The 18542-nt window shown below is 36.4% G+C and overlaps 1 protein-coding gene across 1 annotated transcript in view; it reads left to right on the forward strand.

The window, feature by feature from the left end:
* Positions 1-18542, forward strand: part of VPS54 (VPS54 subunit of GARP complex) — a 38247-nt gene that overhangs the window by 8558 nt on the left and 11147 nt on the right. Inside the window, exons 3-15 of the mRNA XM_015812319.1 lie at positions 756-997; positions 2224-2302; positions 2534-2568; positions 5358-5489; positions 6154-6539; positions 7319-7445; positions 9723-9830; positions 11436-11491; positions 12820-12916; positions 14985-15325; positions 16194-16323; positions 17137-17318; positions 18366-18478. Coding sequence (XP_015667805.1) covers positions 756-997; positions 2224-2302; positions 2534-2568; positions 5358-5489; positions 6154-6539; positions 7319-7445; positions 9723-9830; positions 11436-11491; positions 12820-12916; positions 14985-15325; positions 16194-16323; positions 17137-17318; positions 18366-18478 — 2028 coding nt within the window. The remainder of the gene's footprint in view (positions 1-755; positions 998-2223; positions 2303-2533; positions 2569-5357; positions 5490-6153; positions 6540-7318; positions 7446-9722; positions 9831-11435; positions 11492-12819; positions 12917-14984; positions 15326-16193; positions 16324-17136; positions 17319-18365; positions 18479-18542) is intronic.

Consider the following 18542-nt stretch of genomic DNA (forward strand, 5'->3'; position numbering starts at 1 on the left):
GGCAGAAATACAACTTGCAATTGAGCCAGTAAATCAGGGTTTAGAAATTAACAAACATAACATTTTTGTACTATTATTTAAACAAGGTTTTGGCAGGAATAGGTCCATCTTGATTCTGTGCTATCTGGGTAATGAATGGGGCACAAATATTTCTTTCTTCTCTGCCAATGAACTCTGCTGTCATTTGATATGGGAAATCAGCAAACTATAATGGCTTTGCTGTTGTAAAATATTGTAATGGGTGTAGTTTTCTATTTTTAGGATTCACAAAGTATGTTTTTAATGATAACTCAGGTTACCTTCTTGATGCAAACTTATTTGCCACATCATGGAGAGTATCGAAGTGTTCATGATTTTCTATTCTTCTATGACTACTGATAACATTCATAAAACCAAGAAGAATATGCTTACTCTTCTTGTTTCAAGAATGTAGTGAACCACTGTAAATTCAAATACCTATACATCCAGCTAATATATTATCTTGCTCTACAATAATTCTTTAAATACTGGCTTGTATGATTTAATTGTACAATCAGCCTTTAGAACAGACATGTCAAACTCGCAACGTCACATGACGTCGCACAACGTATCGGAGCTTTTTTGCCATTGCCGGCAATGGGGTGGGCGCAGCTCCGGTATGATGAAACCGGCCCACGGGCCGGCAGTTTGACACCCCTGTTTTAGAATAATTGTAAGCTTATGCAAAACATTTTACTAGATCATATTCCATGATTAGATTTTTTTTTGTCTTGCAGGTGATCCTAGTAGCTTATGTGGCAGTCCATCTTTAGTTGTTGATCAACATCGATGGACTATTTATCATTCCAAAGTAAATCTCCCAGCAGCACTAAATGATCCTCGATTAACAAAAAGGGAATCTGATTTCTTTACAAAAACATGGGGACAGGATTTTGTGGACATTGAAATCGTGCCTTCACTCTACCTCCCACAAATCAACAAGGAACATTTTGTAACATACCAACGGGAAGTTGTTCAGGTAAAAATAAATTGCATGTCTGTACACTAAGCTCATCGATATTTGCTATTTGAATTTAATTATTACTAAACTTCAAATGGACTTCCTGGTATCTTCAAATTATTTAGTTCAAATAATGTAGAACCATGAAAGGAACCAACTATATATTATAATATATAGATACCAAAAGTATCAATAACTGCTGACACAGTCTAGGAATGGGTACAACTGGCACACATTTTAGCTACGTAAAGGCCCTCCTAGCCACAGCTGCGACCTGATCATTAAGCAGAAGGCCCAGTTGCCATCTGGGGTAGTGCAGCCCCATCCAGAATGGGAAGTCCCCAGAACCACGGGGTCTTAAAAGCCAGAGCCATTCAATCTTCCTAGAATTAAATCGAAGCTGAACCTCTCCCACTGTATCAGCACTGATCAGAACTGGCTCCAGAAGAAGCAGGAGAACCAGAACAACACACTGCCACCCTGCCCAATTTTTGAAACAGTTCAAAAAGATTACCATGATCAATACTACTGAAGGCTGCTGAAAGGTCAGAAAGAGCAATGATGGACACATTACCCCATCTTACTCCCACCAGAGATCATCTAGAAGTGTGATCAATACTGTCTTAGTGCCATTCCAAAATCTGAATCCCAGTTGAAAGGGGTCCAGATAATATTCTAAAGTTCACTGGAGTTGCTGTGCTACCACCTTCTCTAAAATCTTCTCCAAAAAGGGAAGGTTAAACACTGGAAGAAATTGTCCAAAATAGTTGGGTCAAGCAATGACCTCTTGAAGAGGGAGCGACCATTGCTTCCTTAGGAGCCAGTAGCACCATCCCCTTTCTCAAAGAGGAATTTGAGCTAACCAGCAGGGATATAAACCAATGATTTTAACAGTCACAAGGACCCTGCCCACTACCAGGACTAACAGGATCAAACTTCTCCCAGATAATCAAGCCAGATTGAATTGCACATAATTCATTAAATGAATTGGCTCTACTGCTTTGTAAATGATAAAATTAGAATGAGTAGTACCTAGAGAATTTTAAAATCATTGGTTTATAGTAATTAATAAGATTTTAATTCTTAATTATACTGTAGATGCCATGCTACTATATAGCTTACACTCCATTTTGCCAGTGAATTTTTGACAAAGGTTTCTTCTTGGGTAAGGAACTTAACATATTAGAAAAATGTTCTTCATCATTTTCAAACCAAGCATTTTCTTTATCTGATTTCTTTTTTAGAAAGAGAAGATTCATGAGAAATGTAAGAGTATTTGTCCTCCTAAAGATACCTTTGACAGGACATTGTTACATACTCATGGTAAGTTTCTGTTTTTATTTTTTTTCACTATCTGTCATATGACAGATTTATTTAGAATAATATTTAATATATTTTAAATTACATTTTTAAAATTAATGATTGCCTGCTTTTATTTTATAACAGAAAATCAATGAATGAAAAGAATTTCTTGAGGGTATATATAATTCAAATATCTTTATCTGTCATGTAAATTATTATTTTTATTTTTATTTTATTTTATTTTATTCCTAGATAAATCCAGGACAGATCTGGAACAAGTACCTAAGGTATGACTAAAATATTTCATAGTCAGAAGAAAAAGTGTGTGTAATACATTCTTTAATAGTTCTTTTATTTGGGGTGGGGGGTGCAGTGTTTAAGGCACGAGGCTAGGAAGAAAGCAAAGGCAAATCATTTCTGAAAATGTTGCCAAGAAAACTGCAGGGACTTGTCCAGGCAGTCAGCAGGATTCCTGAGAACAAATACACATACAATTTTGTACAAAGAAGTATGCAATTTAGAAAGCTTAACACAGCTCTCTGCTGTTTTCATGTTTTTCTTCTTTTGTAAGATTTTGTTTTATTTATCTTTGTTGGACTAACATTTAAAATATGGCAAAAGAAATTCCATACTTATATGTCTTCCTTTCCCTTCTTTTATTGTCTGCTCATAAGCTGTGGCGTTAAAATTTAAAATTTCCTAATTTAGTTTACATCAACATTTTAACAATATTGTGCATTTTCAGCCTTTGTTTATTGCAAAATTCAAAGAAATGTTTATTTTAAAAATGGCCAAAACAATAATAGCAGACCTTAGAACAATTGGTGTGACGTGCTTAGAAAAAAAAGGTGGTAGAAACTATTTTGGAGCTGGATTGAGGTAACTGGGTATGAATCTGAATTCAGCCTTTTTTTGCTTCATGACCCATTTCTCAAGCAATGCCATTTCATATCCTGATTCTTGTGGTCATATCCATTCTCTAGGACAGGGGTGTCAAACTCAATTTCATTGAGGGCCGCATCAGCATTGCGGTTGCCCTCAAGGGGCTGGGTGGATGTGGCCAGCTCTACATCGTTCGCGTCAAGGGTGCCTGTGGGGGCCTGGGCAGGAGTGGGATAGATCTGAGGGTCTCTGGCAGAAGGGGGTGGGACCAGGACAAGTGCCAAGGCATGGTCCACTGGAGGAGCCTCACTGTTCCTCTCAGACCATGCAGGGGGGGGGCTTATGGAGCTAAGACTGAATGCGTTTCAGCATAGATGGCCACCACAAAATTGTACATTGGCTCCCAGCTGGCCTGGGCCAGGGCCAAGGCAGAGGGGGCCGTTCCCTCACTGTTGCCAGGATGGCTTCGCGGGCCACATGAAACCACTTCGTGGCCACATCCGGCTCCCGGGCCTTGTGTTTGACATGTCTGCTCTAGGATACGTTGGTGTCCACCTGCATTGAACGACATGGATTAGTTCATGCTGTATGTTTGTTTCCCTTAGATAATCTTTTATCTTTTTTCTGGGTTAATGTAATGTAATTTTGTGAACCACCCTGAATTGCTGACTGAGGATATTATTCAGTGTCTTTATATGCATTGGAAAAATGATTATTTATAGAACAAGATTAATAAGAATATTAAAGGTAACAAGATGATGATGATGTGCCATCAAGTGGTTTTTGACTGGTGATCACAAAGATGGATTTTCTCCATGACAATCTACCCTGTTATTTCAAGTCTCCCAATGGTGTACCCATCACCACTGTAAATGAATCTATCTGCCTCACTGCTGGTCATTTTCTTTTCTTCCTCACCTCTATCAAGTTCACTGAGATTGTCGTTGAATATTTCATCCCCTCTCTATTTTAAAGGGCCATCTCTGCTGATTCCTCAAGCAGTCCCCCAATACTCGTGTGTGGTGGCTATTAAAAAAACACAGTGTTTTGCTAGGGATTTTTAGGAAATGAATTGGAAATCAAACTGTCAGTATTGGTTTGCAGTGAGGGATCCTCCTGAACTTATAGCATTGTGGATAGAGCAGAGGCAAGCTATGGCTAGAAGGGCAAAAAAAAAACCTTGCTACAGTAACTCTTGCTACCAGTTTGGTCAATTGCACTTCATTTTAAGGACTACGTGGAAAATGTAGTTAGTTCAAAAAGCAACAATCTGTGCGCTAACTGGTTCCTATAACAGGTCATTTGGAACATGTTATACTGATATTGCAGACCCCTCACTGACTGCTACTTAACTGCGGGATGTAATTTTAAAGTGCTGGTTTTGACTTACAAAGCCCTTTTATAGATTAGTACCTGGAAACCTACGCTCCAACCTGAATATCGGATGGTATAGAGAAAAACTTTCCAAATGCCTCACCATCAGAAAATAAAGGAGGGGGCTGAAAGAAGGAAGTATAGAGGTAACTGCTTCAAAATGCATTCGGTATTTGATGCGTTTTGAAGCAGAATCTTGTCCCGGCACTCATCTTTCTCCCGGGAGGTCGATGTGCAAGGAAGAACTTGCTGGCATCAGCTCCCTCCTGACTCACTAAATTTTTTCTGGCAGAAATAGTGGGTCATGTGGTAAGTTACATGAGGTTTTTTTAGTCCTCGACAGTTTTAGTATTTGGCGCCTCTTCCAGAATGAATTAGCAATGAGGACTGAAGCACCACTGTATTTCCGTTTGGGGGTAACTCAGTGCTCTGGAAGAGGAAAATTTTCCTTAAGGGTAGCCTGGTACATTCAGGAATATATAGAAGATGTTTTAACCTATTTGGATCCCTCATTTTTGTTTTCTTTTATTCTTATTTTACCATTAAGATTTTTTTTTTTACAAACAAAACCAAAATGATATTTAGGTTACCATGGATTTTTAAATTGGTTTTCTAAAGTATCACCCACCAAGATTCAGATGATTGCAGCAGAACAGAAATAAATACATTATGGTATAATTGATTGGTTGGTTTAAATTCTAAATATTTTATACCCAGCATGAACAGTGACACTCCTGAAGAAAACTGATAAGTAAATAATATAATTATAATGTCTGAATTATAGTATGCAGTGAATATGAGTTGTGGGTTTTCCCCCCAGATTTTTATGAAACCAGATTTTGCCTTGGATGATCCCTTAACATTTAATGCAGTATTACCTTGGTCTCATTTTAATACTGCTTCTGGGAAAGGAAACCGTGATACAGCTTCCTCCAAGCTACTCCAAGAAAAGGTAAACAATATGCATATTTTCACCACAGTGATTAAAAATAATTGAAGTATTTTCTTGAATTGCCATGTTTTTTGTTTTGTTTAAAAACAAATGAAGGGTAAGATATACATACCATGTTTGGCTATTTCATTTTCCAACTAGCCTTCATTTTAATAGCAGCCCTTAAGAAAAGCTTCCTATGCAAATTCTAAATACGTTTTGAAAGAGCTCGGTCAGAAATCGTGTCAGGTTTGTGTGCTTGCAACTGACAGCCTTTCTGCCAGTTTCTACATTGTTCTAGTGTTTTTCCAGCCTTTAAACTAGATTAGAGGGCACAGAATTTGTGGGTCAGAAAAATTGGGGAAAATGCATCTCTCTGGTACATTCACAGAGTAACTTCTATTAGATCACAGAGACTTCCAAGAAGGGAATAATATTTTTTTTTTCTCTGAAGAATACTGTTTCTCAGTTTTATATTGGAAACCTTTTGATTTTGACCATATACTCATTTTTGCTAAGTAAATAAGGGGTCTGTTTTACAGGTAATAATTTGTAAAAAATATTTGTATGGAGTATTTTAGAATGCAATTTCTTGAATGAAGCACACTGTATGAATTTGCTGGCATTTTAATAATGACTTTTGTAGATAGATCAAATCCAACATGATTTCTCTTTATTTCTTAAGCTTAGTCACTATCTGGATATTGTGGAAGTAAATATTGCTCATCAGATCTCTCTCCGATCAGAAGCTTTTTTTCATGCAATGACCTCTCAGCATGAACTGCAAGACTACCTCAAGAAAACTTCCCAGGCTGTAAAAATGCTTCGAGATAAGATAGGCCAAATAGACAAAGTCATGTGTGAAGGATCTCTTAAAGTATTAAGTTTATCACTGAGTAGAAATAACTGTATAAAAGCGTATAATAAGCTGAAGTTGATGGCAACTGTACACCAAACACAGCCTACGGTACAGTTATTGTTGTCCACTTCTGAATTTGTTGGAGCATTAGACTTAATTGCAACCACACAGGAAGTGCTACAGCAGGAACTTCAGGGCATACACAGTTTCCGGTAGGTAACGTTTGAGATTTCATTAGATATGCATAATCATATAATCATTAACTTAGTTTGCATGTAGATAGCCAAGTCATTTTTATACTTAATCATTTAACTGTTTTTGAAGGAAGAGGGAAATTTATTTATCAAATTTATATAGCCACCCATCTAACTTGGGCAGCGTACAGCAATTAGATAAAGCTTATTTAACATTCAATTATGAATTTGCCATATGCAAAGCAATGGCTTACACTTTTCAACTCTGTAGAAACCAAAAAAGGGGGGGTTGTTCATAAGAAATATAAAAAAGATGAGTTTTAAATGTTATAAGGATTCTGTTTTTAATGCTTTTCGATTATTTTGTTGCTATGTTTTTGGTTATTTTGTTGTATTGTTTTGTGTTTTTAACTTTATATGCTGCTTAGAGTCACATATATAATATGGGCAGCTATATAAATTTACCAAATAAATAAATAAAATAAAAGAGTGTTTCTTAAAATATAAGAATATTGATAGAGCAGACTGCCATCTTGATTAGAACGGTGGTTATTCAGATATTTCCAGGGACTTGTAAACAAGACAATGCAAGCAATCCGTTTCTTATCAGTTTGTTCTCACTTTAATTGAAATTTCTTTTCAGTTCATGTCAAAGTAGAATGTCTTTGTTTAAATGGAACTGTAATATACTCTGAAAAGAAATTATTAATATGATAGTAATACATCCCCGTGTTTCTCAATATTAACTTTATTTCTTCTAAAACTTTTTTCTTGATTTTTAAAAAAATCCTAAACAGACATCTTGGATCACAGCTTTGTGAATTAGAAAAACTGATAGATAAAATGATGATTGCAGAGTTCTCTTCTTATTCGCACAATGATTTAAGTCGACCTCTGGAGGAAGAATGTCAAATTTTAGAAGAGGTACAATGTTCAATATTGAATAAATTTACAGTTGCCTTCAGGACACAATCTGAAATCCATAGCCAGAAATGCTATTTATTTTTTCTTTTTATTAAAGTAATCCACACCATTATAATTTGAACTATATTCAGTGATTTATAAGCATTAATTTTGATCTCAATTTGCATTTGTATATCTTTTCTTTTCTGTACTACATTTGGGAAGGACATGAGCATGGTCAAGTTGAACATGAGCCAGCAGTATGAGCTAATGCTCTTCTGGGCTACATTAGAAAAAGCATTGTATGAAAGATGCATGGATTCCTTATTATTTTCTCCTCTACACTAGCTCACTTACTAACTGATATTATCCAGTGAGGGAGTATTATTGTGTTATAACTTATAAAATCTAACATTATATATAGAGAGATTATATAGATAATCTATCTAACTATTAAGACAAGGATAGCAGAGTCAAAAAGCTTTTCATTTATATATTTGATATGTGCAATGCTCTTGTATCAGAATAATTCATTTTATCAAAATATATGCTTATCCTTTCTTCGGTTTGCATTCACAGTCATGGTAACTGTCTTAACTTTCACCAGTATATACACAATTATAGTGCATTCACTTTTGTCAATTTTGTAATGCTGCAGCCTGATTCTCCAGTTGTTGAAATTCATTTTTTTGCATTAATCTACACTCCGTACCCCATAATGACAAAGTGAAAACGGAATTTTAGAAATGTCTGTCAATTTATTAAAAAGAAAAAACTGAAATATCACATTGGCATAAGTATTCAGACCCTTTACAACAACACTTGAAAGTTAGCTCAGGTGTTCCCATTTCTCTTGATCATTGCTGACATGTTTCTACACCTTGATTGGAGTTGACTTGTAGTAAATTTATTGGACATGATTTGGAAAGGCACACACCTCTCTATAGAAGGCCTCACAGCTGACAATGCATACTGTAGCAGGGCAAAAGCCATGAGGACAAAGGATCTGCCTACAGAGCTCAAAGACAGGATTATTGCAAGGCACAGATCTGAGGAAGGCTACAGTAAAATGTCTGCTGCACTGAAGGTTCCTAAGAGTACAGTGGCCTCCATAATTCTTAAATAGACGTTTGGCACTACCAGGACTCTTCCAAGAGCTGGTCACCCAGTTAAACTGAGCAATCGGAGGAGAAGGGCCTTTATAAGAGAGGTGACCAAGAACCCGATGGTCACTCTGACTGAGCTCCAGAGATCCTGTGTGGAGATGGGAGAGAGTTATAGAAGGACAATCTTCACTGCAGCTTTCCACAAATCTGGGCTTTATGGTAAGAGTGGCTAGACGGAAGCCTCTCCTCGGTGCAAAACACATGAAAGCCTGCTTGGAGTTTGCAAAAAGCACCTGAAGGACTCTTAGACAGGAACAACATTCACTGGTCTGATGGAACTAAGATTCAACTGTTGGCCTCAATTCTAAATGTTGTGTCTGGAGGAAACAGCACCGCTCATCACCTGCCCAATATCATCTCAACAGTGAAGTGTGGTAGCAGCATCATGCTGTGGGGGTGTTTTTCAGCAGCAGGAACTGGGAGACTGGTCAGGGATTAGGGAAAGCTGAATGGAGCAAAGTACAGGAATATCCTCAATGAAAACCTGTTCCACTGCGCTCAGGACCTCAGACTGGGCCGAAAGTTCACTGTCCAACATGACAACATTCCCAAGCACACAGCTAAGACAACACAGGAGTGGCTTAGGGACAACTGTGAATGTTCTAGAGTGGCCCAGCCAGAGCCCTGACTTGAACTCTATTGAACATCTCTGGAGGGACCTGAAAATGGCTGTCCACCAACGGTCGCCATCCAGCTTGGCTCAGCTTGAGAGGATTTGCAAAGAAGAATGGCAGAAAATCCCCCAATCCAGGTGTGCAAAGCTTGTGCGTCATACCCCTGCTTCAACAAAGTACTGAGTGAAGGGTCTGAATACTTAACGCCAACATGATATTTCAGTTTTTTCTTTTTAATAAATGTACAGACATTTCTAACATTCTGTTTTCACGTCATTATGGGATACTGAGTGTAGATCAATGAGAAAAAAATGAATTTCAACAACTGTAGAATCAGGCTGCAGCACAACAAAATTGACAAAAGTGAAGGGGGTTTGAATACTTTCTGAATGCACTGTATATATTCACACCACGATCTTGTAACTTCTGCTGTCCAAACCTAAAACCCTATTACAGGGACAATTTCCACCGAATTTACTCTTTTGTATATTTTGTGTTTTTTTTTCCCCTTTACCTAGGAAAGGCTTATATCATTAGTGTTTGGACTTCTAAAGCAAAGAAAGCTGAATTTTTTTGAAATATATGGAGATGAAATTATTATCACAGCAAAGAATATAATAAAGCAGGTGATTTATGTTTCAAAATTTTTTGCCTACTTTATATATCGAAAGTATGTATTCTGCAGGCAATTTTATATTTCAAAGTAACTTAATAGCTTTCTCTTTTCTAATAATTGAGCTACAGAAATGTGGCAAAACCCATGTATTGTTGATTTATGGTATAGCTTTGAATAGACTACACATTGCTATTTAGAGAAGTAAGCTAATTAGATTTTAAATTATGGGTTGTTGGGAAGTTTTATAATTCCTCACTAAATGTACAAAACAAGGAACACTGTACTTCATAATCTATTGCTTTAAATTTATTTAAAAGTATATCTTGGTTTTCACAACTGATGTCTGATAATAGCATTTAGCAGCAGCTATAGTTGAGAGAAAGGGTAGGGAATTGCAATTTTTTAAAATTAATGAGTTTCAAAGTATCACCCAGCTGTAAAGAACTATGATCATGCCCTGTATTTTGCCAGCCTTTTTTACAAAGTGGTACAATATATTTGAGGGGAATTGATGCTGGTGACTTGCCTTTGTATGGGCAAATGAGAGCACCCAGTGTTTAGCTCATGCTTGACCCAGATTAAATTGACTGCTACCTCTGATTTTTACAGGATGGGGCCTATTCAAATGAACATAACCAAAAAGTAATTCTAACCAAAAGCATAGGTATGTGCTCCTATTCAGACCTACACTTGACAGTAATGGAGGGCAAATCTCTTAATTTTTCCAGTGATCTTTTTAGGATGACTAAATCCCCTATTAAGAAAAAAGTCAACACAAGATATTTCATATAATCACTCAGGTTTTCACAGCACAACAGCACTTTGCAAGTAAAAGCACTTAGATTTGCTGGAACCTGACTCCTTGTGAACAGGGGTTTTAGTAGAGATTAAGACATCATGTTGTTGCATTATCTAGGACGCCTCTTGGCCTATAAACTCCAAGAAAGTGGGTGCAGTTTTCTTTAGATTGTACCTGCTATATGCTTGGCTTTTTTGAGGCAGGGGGTAGTGTGACCATCTGGATCTGGAAGATTTTTGACTCTCACAGGCTTTGATAGCTACAACCATTATAATTACTGGATCACCTTATGGAGTTCGAGATTAGATGATATCCCATCCAAGTGCCAATCAAATCTGACCCTACATAAGCAATTGCAGTCAGCTGCAATTGAGCCCATAAGATGGGCTCAATTTAAACTTGTCTATTTAAAAAAATGACATAATTTCTACATATGCTGGCTGGGATTTATCTGGTCCCCTACTGAGGATAATTTTTGCAATCAAGATGTGTTACCACTTAATGTATAACATGCATTGAGAAACCAGAAGCAGGTTTGAGTTAATATTGTCAGCAAGCTAGGTTTGTGACTTCAGCCTCACAATAATTACTAGGAGGAAAATAATACTAAATAAGTAAATCTTACTTATTAATAATACTAAATAAGTAAATCTTACTTATTTGTATAATTAAAGCAGAATCCAATTTATTTCTTATTTTTTCTGTGTTTGATTTTATTTGAGCCTAGCATTAGGCAAATAAATATTTCTATTTGGTTAAGGTTGGGAAGCATTGAATCTGTGGAGAAAGCTAAGATTTTTGTTTTGTGTTATGCAGTGTATTGTTAACGTAGTATCACAAACAGAAGAAATTGACACAGACATTGTTGTAAAGTAAGTATAACATTAAGTTGTTTTAAAATCTTTGGTATATCTGTGAATAATTTACACTTTTATGCATATATCTTTGCTTTTGTGCTTTTTCATCATTCTGTCAAGTGCATTATTTAATGTTGGGAATATTCTGACACTAGATAAATATGGTAATGCTGGAAATGATCTCAATAATTCTAGTTTAAATCAAATTAAGATACACATTTATTTATAACCCTAGTATATTCTGTGGCCTTTGTTCAGAAATAATGCTAAATTATAGATTAGAATTATAAAAGGAGCAACTGGATATTTTTACACGGAATAATAAACTAAACCAACAAAGAAAAATGATAATTCTGAGTTTTAGAACATCTGGCAAAAATCAAAGCAAAGTGGGCTTGGACTTGATCGGCAAATATATTGATTATAGGAAAGTGCTGTGCTTCAGTTCATAAGCTAGAAAAGTACATTCGAGTGTAGGAATATATATGTCAGATCTGTTAACATCTCCTTAAGGAAGCTGCATTTTTTAGATTCTCAATTCCAGAAAAAATAGGTATTTGAGCTTAGAAAGTACTTAAGTGCTACATGATGCTTTAGAGCAGGGGTAGTCAACCTTGGCTGTTTTATGACTCATGGACTTCAACTCCCAGAATTCCTGAGCCAGCTGTGCTGGCTCAGGAATTCTGGGAGTTGAAATCCACGAGTCATAAAAGAGCCAAGGTTGACTATCCCTGCTTTAGAGCAAGAGTCCCCAACCCCTGGGCACGACCCATTTCCAAAACCAGGCCGCGGGAGAAATGGGCAAGTGTGCACACGTGAAACTCCACATGTGCAAGCAGTAGGCAAGCACACAGACGAAGCAGTGGCGCTTGCTCTCATGCACAAAGCTCCAATTGTGCAAGTGCAACCACCATTCACTAGCACGATTGGAGCTTCATGCATGATCGTGCCTGCCACTCGCACGACTGGAGCTTTGCACGTTAGGGCAAGCACCCTGCACTCATGCGTGAAGCTCCATTCATGTGAGTGGAGGATGTGCGCCCCTGCCACTTGCACAAATGGAGCTGTGTGTGCGTTCGTGGGCCTGCTACTCACATACCCCCCCCCACCACACTAGCCTGGGCCATTAAGCTGTAAAGGTTGGCGACTGCTGCTTTAGAGCAGACGGATGTGCTGTGAAATATGCTTTAACTCCAGTTAGATCACACAACTATTGTATGAACCAAGAAAAAGATGCAGCTTTATTAATCATCAAAACAACATTGTAATCACTTTATTGTTTCCATTGTAAACCAGAGAGTTAAATTAAAATTTAAATGCTAACATTTTGTTATTGTTTATAGACTTGCAGATCAAATGAGAATGTTAAATTTTCCGCAGTGGTTTGAACTTCTGAAAAGTATTTTTTCTAATTTCATTGTCTTTCTCAAGAGAATTAAGGTAAGGTACTGTATTTTCAATAAAGATTTTACAATATTTCTTGCATAATACATAATACAAAATTTTCTAGTTCTGGTGATATGTAGTTTATAACAGAATACTGGGCTTTTGTCTACTGGTATTGATCAAACAAAGTTGTACAGCTGCAATTTAAGGAAGTATTTGGGGATTTTTTTGTCAGCATTAATTCTTTAAAATAATAAAATTCTAAATTCTTGGTGGGTAAATGTTCAAATATAGATGGCTATGGTTATTTGGAGGGATTCCATTCCAAACTTGACAGCTGTGAATAATAAAACTTTGAAAATATATAGTTTACACATACACAAAACCTATTTTGTGCATGATTGAAACACGCAATATGCTGCAGAAGCCCTTTCTCAAAAAGAACTATGTACCAAAACCCACAAATACAAGAAACCCTTTCCTATGGATAACAAAATCTGGTTTATATTTACCAAACATTGATCCATGAAACAATGGGTATTAGAACTGCAAATAATGAGAGCAACTTCTATATATTAATCTGAGATTTTTACATTTAGGTCTGCCCGTATTTTTGCTGTTTAATGGGTAGTTATGACTGTGGTCTATAGTAAGTCAACTTAATGAAATTGATTTATTTCAAGAAACAATGGTTAAATACAATTTTCTCAGGTTGAAACATAAATTTTAATCCACTGGATTAGAGGAGAAACAAGATATGTCTAAGATTTTGGTGTGTAAAAGAACTGCCAATTTTAATTTAACTTGCAAATTAAAACATGCCTGGAATTAGATATCTGCAGGCAGTATTTGCCTTTATGATTAACATGATCTTGTTTGCAAGAAAAGTCCAAGCTTTATGAATGGAATGAACACGAGGGTTGAACATTATTATTCCTAATCACTTCCTGCTTTAGTACTTGGTTTCTCGTCATCCTGCCTGAATTAAGAAAGTCTTCCTTTAATATCAGTTAATAAGCTCACATTTTAAAGTAAAAGTAATATTCTGCCCATTTCACATAAAATAGATGAAATGAAATGATAAAAAAGATACATATTGTTACTATCCAGTCCTAAGAACAAGCAGCAGAAAAGATAGTCCTGTTTTGCTAGGAATCTGACTTCTTAGACTAAATATTGTTGGGAATTATTATTCTAAGTCCTCTCACTTGGGGAGTTTAGTAAAAATATGTTTACAATTTTTAATGATAACATTCCCAATTTACCTCAAGCTATGATATAGAAAGGGGTGTGGTGGCCAAGCAATTAAGACACTGGACTTGTCGACCGGAGGGTCGGCATTTCAAGATCTAAATACCGCGTGACGAAGTGAGCTTCCATTACTTGCCCCAGCTTCTGCCAACCTAGCAGTTTGAAAGCACGTAAATGCAAGTACATAAATAGGTACCACTTTGGTGGGAAGGCATTCCATGCACCTTCAGCATATAGTCGTGCTGGCCACATGACTACAGAAGCATCTTTGGACTACGCTGGCTCTTCAGCTGTAAATCGGAGATGAGCACTGCCCCCTAGAATCAGACACAATTGGCAGGGGAAACCTTTATTTAATTTTTTTAATGATATAGAAACATGGTTAGAAAAGAAAAGATAGACATACGTTCCAGCATTTACACCAACATTCTGTCCGATTTTGAGTATAAAAGTTTGAAAACAGCAATCAAAAGCGTGAGAAAAAAATGTCTTGTGTCATCGGAGTTGTGAGGAGGCATTTCTCTTTTTGCTCAGATTCACACAAACAGAAAATCTTCCCTGACTTCTCATTCAGGATTAGAAGATTTGAGACACTGGAATCCAGTTGGAATTTGTCAGACCATTGGGGGTGGGGCAGGAAACTACTGTTATTTGCCCAAACACTGACACTTGTTTTTAATGCAGTTCATATACATAACCACAAATGTTGCATAAAATAATTTTTGAGACAGAATATATGTTAGATATTTGTGAATTATGAATACTTTAATGATTTTATTGTTTGGGTAGAGTTATCAAGTTAGAATATTTTGCTAAAGGGTATATTTTTCAAGAAATAACAGCATTTTAACAAGCACTATATTTTCTTTAGGGAACCCTAAATGTCATCAGAAGCATGGTTCTCTTGGTTCTTGACAAGAACCAAAGGAACAAGGAAGTGGGCAATATTTCTGTGCAGACCAATTCTGCAAAGGAGAGCTCCATAGACACAGAAGTGGCCTATCTGACTCATGAAGGCATGTTCATAAGTGATGCTTTCAGTGAAGGAGACCTTCCATCCACAGTAGCTGATTCTGTCTCCCAGAGAAACCTTTACCAAGACAGTCAGCCCAGCAGTAGTGATTCTGTGTCTGAAGCTGAATGTACCACTGATTCCTCATCTAGCAAGGAGCAGACTTCGTCCAGCGTAACCCTGGGTGGAGTTGAGATCATGTATGTAGTAAAGGTCTTTAACTTAGAACCTGATCCAAACAGCAGACACGATTGGTTCCAGCTATACAAATGTGAACATTCATAAAAGTTCTAAAATATTGAATTTAGAAAATATAATTTCCAAAACTCAAATGGCAGATTTGACCCTATTGTTTGGAACAAACAGCTTGCCCATCCTGTCTGTGTTTGTGCATTCAAATTCTGTGTGATTTTTGCTGCCAGCTATGTTTCTGTTGCCTTGTTGTCTGTGGATGAAAGAAGAACAAACAATGCTTCCACATGTTTTAATGGTGACAGAAGAGTCTTATTGATATTTTTTATCCGTTTATGTGTTTTGACCTAAGTTGAGAAGTTTTGCTTTGACATATTTATTCCTTGCCCATCCTCCAGTTCCTTCTATGAGATTTCTAGTTTTCCTTTCTATTCCATCTTCATTAGTGCCTATAATATGCTACTAAAGTGATCTTTACTTGAGAATAACCACAGTATAAGTATTTACTTTAAAACAGAGATTATCCGTCATGTTATGTAATAACTTCTTGCACTGAATTATTTTTGTTGTTTTTAGAGAACTGATTTTGTAAACAGTTTTAGAGACAATTCTACTATATACGGTTTTTCCCTAGTGTAATAAGTTCTTATACAATTTGGTTATAGTAAAATAAATGCAAATCCAAGTTAAAAAATCCAATGACCAAAAATTTACCATTAAATTCCTCTCTGGTTCAAAGACCTTGACCTCAAAGTGTAGTGTAGTCAGCATATATATAGCAATAGGTGATTCCATTTTTTTTTTCAAACAAAACAGTAGCCACTGGATTACATCAGCTACATATTTTTGTAAACAAATTCTTCTTATTACTTTCAGGATTGGTGAGGAGATAAAATTGTCGGAACTGGAACTGGGCAGATTAGCAAATAGCATCCAGGAGCTACTTTACAGTGCCTCTGATATTTGCCATGATCGCTCTGTCAAGTTTCTTATGGCTAGAGCAAAAGTAAGTTTGATGCAGATACCTGTATATGACCAGGAAGACATTTTCAATAGTTGTTTTTTCCTTCTTGCAGTTTTAACCAGATCACTTTGGGATAATTCCCCAATAGAAGTATGTAGAGATGGACTAATTGTTAGAATTGGTCAGAAGATCCAGATTGAAATCTATATTTAGAGCAAAAGCTTCATGGCTTGTTTGGAGCTCATCTGTCTTCACAATCTAATCAAATCTGGTTACTGGTTGATTAAATGCAATTAAATCATTATTATAAAGATAAATTATGGACTGGATAAATAAAGAATAAAATGAACCCTGATATCATTTCCCCTACTAGATAGTCTCAAAAGACTATAATACAGGTAGTCCTCGGCTTATGACTACAGTTGAGCCCAAAATTTCTATTGCTAAGTGAGAAATTTGTTAAGTGAGTTTTGCCCCATTTTATGGCTTTTCTTGCCAGATCTGTTAAGTGAATCACTGCAGTTGTTAAGTTAGTAACATAGTTGTAAAGTGAATCTGGCTTCCCCATTGACTTTGTTTGCCAGAAGGTCACAAAAGGGGATCACATGACTCTGGGACACTGCGACCTTCATAAATATGAGTCAGTTGCCAAGCATCTGAATTTTGATCACATGACCATGAGGATGCTGCAATGGTCATAAGTCTGAAAAACGGTTTATAAGTCATTTTTTTCAGTGTCATTGTAACTTCAAACCGTCACTGAATGAACTGTTATAAGTCAAGGACTACCTGTATAGGGCTGGAAACATTAAAATAAGTAGAGTGCTATTGCATCAGCTTTTCTTCTCCCTTTAGGATGGATTCCTGGAGAAACTGAATTCTACAGAGTTTGTTGCTCTTTCACGATTAATGGAAACATTCATCTTGGATACAGAACATATATGTGGTAGAAAAAGTATGTCGTTGCGGGGTGCACTTCAAAGCCAAGCTAATAGATTTGTAAATAGATTCCACGAGGAAAGAAAGACTAAGCTCAGGTATTTGTATGTTTGTTACATAGACCTTATTGCATTCTAAACAGTAAAAAATAGAGTTGAAATCCACTGCATTCCACCTGAATTATTTATCTTTGAGCCCAAGAAGCATATTGAATCCATATTAAATCCATAAAATGGTAGTTAATTTTAAGTCGCTTTTTAGTTTTCTGTAAGTAGAGCACCACCATGGATTCCAGAAGGGATATGATAGACCAAAAATGATCAGAATTGCTTTTCTCCCTTCCACATCTTCATAATTCATTATTCCTTTCCTCTTAATTCTCTTATACACACTGACTTTCCAAGTTCTGTTTGGGTTAGAAAAAATAAATGCCATTCAAGGATCAACTCAGTTTCCAGTATGGTCCCTTTTAATTTTCGATCCTTATAGCTATGTATGCTCTCCCTTACTTTCACTCTAGCCTCTTTGCCTATATTACTCTTCTACCCTAGTCTCCTTAATCATCTCCCTCCATTTTCTTGACACTTATTTTACATGGCCAAAGGCTTATAAAGAAAGTGGACAAAATATTCCAGGTTATCAATGTACTGTATATCTAGAGATTTTGAGATAAGTCAACATCTTAGCATCAGATGCCTTGAGAAAACTGATAAATGGGAGAACAAAGCCTGCAGTGGCTGAGCTGCAGTGGTAGAAAAGGCTTGACTTGGGCCAACAAAGGAATAAATGGCTTCCATTCCTCAACCGCTCATCTCTGGGTCACTGTTTCATATGAAGTTCTCATGAGTATTTGTCCAGACTTTGGCTTCAAAGTCAATAGAGGGGCAATAAATCAAAAGAAAAATATAAAAACAGTGAACTCATTTTCAAAATGGTATATTCGTTTTTTTTACACACCATGGGGTCAGAAATAATAATGTTATAAAAGGGATTTTTTAAAAATTAAGATAAAAATCTACAGAAATTGATGCTGCAGCTTGCCACTTAGAAAATTCCTAATGTTGAATTTCAAGTGAACATGAATGCAAGAGACAAGAAATAGTTTTTTCCCCTTTAAACCCCATTTTCTTTTTGTATGTAAATAGTCTTCTGCTAGATAATGAACGTTGGAAGCAAGCTGATGTTCCTGCAGAGTTTCAGGATCTTGTTGATTCTATATCATATGGCAAAATTGCTTTACCAGAGAAAAAAGCAGGAGGTGAGTCTTCTCTCAGTAGACTCTAGATTATTCTAATGTTGCATGTGAATGTACTTTGGCAAAC

This window comes from Protobothrops mucrosquamatus, unplaced genomic scaffold (genome assembly GCF_001527695.2).
Source record: "Protobothrops mucrosquamatus isolate PMUCROS unplaced genomic scaffold, P.Mucros_1.0 scaffold_60, whole genome shotgun sequence".
NCBI lineage: Eukaryota > Metazoa > Chordata > Lepidosauria > Squamata > Viperidae > Protobothrops > Protobothrops mucrosquamatus.